Raw genomic sequence first — 6,000 nt, 5'->3', positions numbered from 1 at the left:
TAGAATTCTCATCAGTGCTCAACAGAGTGCACAAAAAAAAATTAAAATTCTACCTGCAGAAGCACATTTTGATGTTCATTCAATTAGCTGCATTCTCAGAACCCCTTTTCTGTGGATAGAGAAGGTCTAGTGAAGTCAGGAGAGACAGTGTCATACTTTAGGGGAAGAAGAGCCTCCTCTGTTGTCTCCAAGTCTGCAGTCAGGCCTGCATTGTCATGTTCTGTTGGCTTAGAACAGCCAGGGAGGCAAAGTATTCCAAAGAGCTACTCTTCACAGGAATATTTTAACCTATCAAATGATACTGTATCTTGATTCCAGAAATATCTGGGATCAAGTTCACGAAAATACGATATCTTGCCAGCTGCCATCATTTTTGCTTTTGGAAAGCAAAAGCTGCTTTCCTGGACATGCTCAGTCACCAGAACCAGAGCCCCACTACAGCGCCTCTTCCTGGAATAAAGAGCAGCTGGAAGATCCCCTGCACATTGCATCAAGGCTTCTATATGGGGTGTTGCCTACATGTGAGTCTTGAATCATGTAAATCCAGGTAAAGTAAAAAAGTAAACAGTTTGGTCTGGAAGTTTATTTTTCCCTCTTCTCACACAGCAGTGCAATCTGCATGGTGTTCCAGTGACTGGGAGGCTTCCTTGTGGGCAAGTAGACTGACGCAAAGAAGCTGGAGGATAAGCTGGTGCTTGTCGAAGTTCTTGACCTCTCTGGTGTCTGATACATGGGGCATTCAAAAGTGTAGAGCTCTGCATCTGTGTGAATGGAGGCACTGGGCCTTTCAGTAGAAATCTGGAAAAGAAAGTCCTTAACTGAAATGGCATAGCTCAAGCATACCAGTGACTCCCCTTTTTATGTTAGGTTTGTGGGATTTGCTACAGCATGGTTGTATGACTAGTAGTAGAAATAATGCTGAAGAATGCACTTTAAAGAGTAATTATCATGTCCTTCCAGTGCATATTCTTGAGAAATAACTTTGGATGTTATTGTAGCATCTATTGATATTTTGGGTTTTAGCAATAGTTTGGCCTGTTTTCAATGTTTGCTGTCTGAAGCATATTGCCAAATTTCCCAAGTGAAGCTGCAGGGGGTGGGGATAGAAGGAGTTGGTCTGTAGGTATTGCTGAGGGAAGTTCAAGAGATTTAAGACCACAATAACAGGTGGGTAGTTACCTTTGTGGGCAGGAAGTATATCTCAGGAAAATCACAGCACGTCTCAAAAGGAAGTGAATCTTCCAGTACTTTCTTTTCATGATTCCACCTTGCCCCCTCAATGAATAAACCAAAAACATGAGCGCCGACGTGTGTGAGGTTTGTGCCCTAAGATCAAAGCGAGGTGGTGTCAGTGGGTCCCCAGAGAGGAGGCTCCAGTGGGTGGGTCACCTCCCTTCCACCCTGGGGGGGACCGCGCCCCCACCCCTAAGACCTGTTTCCTCAGGTTATAAGCTGTCGGTGCTTTGTAGGCTTTGGTGTATATATATGAAGATACTATACTGAAAAGTATTTCAAATAGTGAACCCCCAAGTTTCTAGAGTTATCCTCCTTAGCCCAGCTTTTTAGAAGACAGAAAAATTAGAGTCAAAATACTCTGCTTAAATTTATCACCTACTTCTATGTGCTACAATGATTGATTTAGGCTCTGAAAAGTTTAGAAGGCTAGGAAGGATTCTTTATCTTATTTTTGGATGATATGAAAAAGGTTAATAGATTTTGTATAAGTTCTGGTAAGTAGAAAATGTACTTTTCTGGGTGACTCCAGGATGCCAGGGGCTCTCTCAGATGTGTGCAGTAGCCATGTGATCCAGCATGATCCACCCGGTTCCCCCCAACCCCCTTATTAAAAAATGGGCAAAGGGCTTGAATGGACATTTCTCCAAAGAGGCACAGATGGTCAATAAGCACATGTCAATACTGCTAGTCACTAGGAGATTGCAAGTCAAGCCCTCAGTGAGCTGCCTCTCACACCCACTGGCCACCAACAGCCAGGAGACAGCAAGCACTGGTGAGGATATGGAGAAACCGCCCTGGCATCTGGGGGTCTGTGGGCACTGGGCTTTCTTCCTACGCTGCCTCCTGGTTATCCTCAGCACACCCTGGGTGCCATTGAGTTTCACTGCAGGCTGGCTGGGGGTTTCTGCTGGGAACCTGCTCAACTCTGGAATAAGGGGCTCACCATGAGAAGTTCAGGCTGATGGCAGCCGAGAGGAGAGGCCTGCCCCAGAGTGTCTAAACACACATTTACACCCTGATTGCTACAGTGTCTGGTCATTTGTTGTGGTTATTTAAATCTTTTATCCATTTCATTTACTCATTCGTGATTATTCCTATCCTCTTAGGGAAAGAGCAGGAGGATGAAGCAGAGCTTGGGGGCCTGCCTGGTTATGCTGCCCCTTTCACACCTATGGCAGGCCTGGCCCCTCCTAAGTGCCAAGTGAGGGTTTGCTGAGGGGATGACCATGTTTGAATGAACAGTTGCCCTTCCAATCTTTTAATCATTCATCACCTTAAAGGCTCTCCTGAGGATGCTAACTTTCCTCTGGATGGTGATGGGGAACTCCTCATCATTGATGTCAGGGCTGTCGGAGATCACGTGGTGAGTAAAAGTGAGGGCATTTGTAGAGATTCCTTGGGACCTCCCATAGTCTTGAAGCAAGGCAGTAAGAAAGGCTTTGGAGCAAAACACACACCAACAAATACCTTGTGAGTCCAAGGGGCCAAAGTTGTGCACCTCCCAAATGTTCCCATGGAGGCTACAACAGATATGTCTTGTGGGAGCTGAGAGTGGAGAGCGAGAGACTGGTGGGGAGTCAGGAGGTGGGCACAAGTTGGCTGGGCAGGAGGAGACTTCAATCCAGCCACCTCACCGCCTTGGTGACATTAGTCTGGCTAGTTGATGGGCCTCTTGGGGAACAGTGGTTGCTTTTGTAGAAATGGTTTCCCACCCCCATGTGGGTTTAGAGGACCCTTAAATACTTCTGACCAAGCTTGACTGATCATGTGTCATGCTCCTGACAATCAGGATGGCTCTTTAGGAACAAGCACAACACCCAAGGGTGTCTGTCTTTCTTAAGAAATGTCACATTGACTTAGGGAAAAGACAGAGTCTAGAATTGCTAAACAGGTTGTGGTCATTCCCTGCCCTCCACCCCTTGGTTTCTTGGAGAAAGGCTGTGGTCAAGAGACACACCAGGCCCCTCTGGCCTGCAGTCTGAGCCCAGAGGGGGAGCGGGAACTCACCACCGGGGCAGACCAGGCACTCAGGGGAGTGTGTCCCCGCATCGGATTTTAGAACAGGGAACTTTCTTCAGTAAAGACTGCTTGAAACCGACAGATGGTTCCCGGAGGAGCCAGAGGGGAGCAGAGAAGTTCACCCAAGATGCCAGCCAGTCCCAGCAACACAGTGTCCCAATGCATACGGCAAATTAGAAAACAGACAGGGAGTAGAAGAACCACACGCAACCTAGCAACTCCTCAAAAAAAAGCACACCACAAAAAGAAAGCCACCCCCCAGATGGAAACAACAGTAACTTGGAAGAACTTCTGAGCCTTCCGGAAAGAGAATTTAAAATTGCCATGATTAAAAAACTGACAGAAGTCATAAAGGAAAACAATGATAAGGGAAAAATAATCAACGATCAGAAGAATGAAATTGAGTCCCTAAAGAGGGAAGTAAAAGAAATGCAGGAGATCAAGGAATTAATGGAGGCACTAAAGAACTCTGGGAAAAGCAATGAAAGCAGAATAGATGAAATGGAAGAACGAATAAGTACTCTTAAAGACACAGAAATAAAAAGAACCAAAACAGAAAAGAAAAGAGAAGTAAGAAGGAAAAAGACCAAAGAAAGACTTTGGGAACTATCTGACTCCATGAGGAAAGGAAATATAAGAGTTATAGGAATACCAGAAGGAGAGGAGAGAGAGATGTAGGAATAGAGAAAATATTCAAGGAGATAATTGAAGAGAACTTCCCAAATGTGAAGAAGGAGCTGAAAATTGATATACAAGAAGCAAGAAGAACACCAAACTTCCACAACAAAAGGAAAAATACAGCAAGACATATAATAGTAAAGCTCCCAAGAATCCAGGAAAAGGAAAAAATAATGAAGCTGAAAAGAGGGAAGAAACAGGTAACATTCAGAGGAAAACCAATCAGGCTGACATCAGACTTCTCCAGAGAAACACTACAGGCAAGGAGAGAGTGGAGAGACATAGTCAACAGACTCCAAGAAAACAGATGCCAACCAAGAATACTCTATCTTGCAAAGCTCTCCTTCCTCTATGAAGAAAGAATAAGGACCTTCCCAGACAAACAGAAACTCTGGAATTTCATTGGGGGCCTGCCTGGTTATGCTGCCCCTTTCACACCTATGGCAGGCCTGGCCCCTCCTAAGTGCCAAGTGAGGGTTTGCTGAGGGGATGACCATGTTTGAATGAACAGTTGCCCTTCCAATCTTTTGGACTACAAGGAGTCCAAAAGCCAGAACCTCAGAGGGATGAATAATAACGAAAGAAGGCCAAAAAAAAAAGTTATTAAAAGAATAAATAAATAAAATCAAAGTAAAGACAAACACAATGGCAAATACAGATGGTAACATATCATAATTAGCTCTAAATGTAAATGGACTAAACTCTTCAATAAAAAGACACAGAGTCGCAGGCTGGATTAAGAAACAAAACCCAACCTTTTACTGTCTCCAGGAAACACATTTAGCTGCAAAAGATAAAAATAGACTCAAAGTTAAAGGATGGAAAACAATCCTACAAGCAAATGGAACAAAAAAGAAAGCAGATAAAACAGATTTCAAACTCAAAAAGATAAAAAGAGACCCCAACGGTCACTACATTATGATCAAGGGGACAATACTTCAAGAAGAAATAACACTCATTAACATATATTCACCAAAAGAAGGAGCACCAAAATATATCAGACAACTATTGTCATCTCTGAAAACAGACATCAGAGAAAACACCAACGTAGTGGGAGACTTAAAAACACCACTATCAACAATGGATAGATCAATGAGACAAAAAATAAGTAAAGACACTAAAGTTCTAAATAAGATCTAGAGCGCTTGGGCTTAACAGACATCTATAGAACACTATACCCCAAAAAAACGGAGTACATTTTTCTCAAGCGCACACAGATCATTCTCCAGGATTGATCACGTATTGGGACACAAGACAAACATCAACAGATACACTAAGATTGAAATCATACCAACCATCTTTTCTGACCATGAAGGAATCAAACTAGAAATAAACCATAAAAAGAAGGCAAGGAAGTCTCCTACCTCATGGAGATTGAAAACCACACTTCTGGAAGACCACTGGACTAACGAGGAGATCAAAGAAGAAATTAAAAAATTCTTTGAATGAATGACAAGGAGGACACCAATTTCCTAAATGTATGGGATGCAGCAAAAGCAGTAATAAGAGGAAAATATATAGCAAAAGAGTCTCACATCAAGAAACAAGAAAGAACTCAAAGAAACAACCTAATCTCAATGCTCAAAGATCTAGAAAAAGAACAACAAAAAAACCCCAAAACCAGTAGAAGAAAAGAAATAATAAAAACCAGGGCAGAAATAAATGAAATCGAAACTAAAAACACAATCCAAGGATCAATGAAACCAAAGGCTGGTTCTTCGAAAAAAATCAATAAAATAGACAGTTCCCTAGCCAGGCTCACAAAAGAAAAAAGGGAGAAAGCACATATAAACAGGATCACAAATGAAAGAGGAGAAATCACAACGGACACAGCAGAAATCAAAAGAATAATCAGTAACTACTATGAACAGTTATATGGAAACAAGTTCAACAATCCAGAGGAGATGGACAAATCCCTACAACTCTACAATCACCCAAAGCTAGATAAAGAAGAAATAGAACACCTAAACAGACCAATTACAAGCAGCGAAATTGAAATGGTAATCAAAAACCTCCCCAAAAACAAAAGCCCAGGACCTGATGGATTTACAAATGAATTCTACCAAA

At 42.6% G+C, this 6,000-nt stretch overlaps 1 protein-coding gene across 1 annotated transcript in view; it reads right to left on the bottom strand.

Annotated features, from left to right (window-relative positions):
• Nucleotides 1-526: 526 nt before the first annotated feature.
• The window catches only part of DNAH14 (dynein axonemal heavy chain 14), a gene marked incomplete at its 5' end in the record, with an annotated part of 230,846 nt that continues 225,372 nt past the window's right edge, over nucleotides 527-6,000 (bottom strand). Inside the window, 3 exons of the mRNA XM_084254058.1 lie at nucleotides 527-798; nucleotides 1,180-1,326; nucleotides 2,510-2,673. Of these exons, the coding sequence (XP_084110184.1) occupies nucleotides 583-798; nucleotides 1,180-1,326; nucleotides 2,510-2,673 (527 nt within the window). The 3' untranslated portion in view covers nucleotides 527-582. The remainder of the gene's footprint in view (nucleotides 799-1,179; nucleotides 1,327-2,509; nucleotides 2,674-6,000) is intronic.

Source organism: Talpa europaea, assembly GCF_964194135.1.
Source record: "Talpa europaea genome assembly, chromosome: 14".
Taxonomy (NCBI): Eukaryota; Metazoa; Chordata; class Mammalia; order Eulipotyphla; family Talpidae; genus Talpa; species Talpa europaea.
The sequence above is the reverse complement of the archived record's forward strand: the minus strand, read 5'-3'. Positions and strand labels throughout refer to the sequence as shown.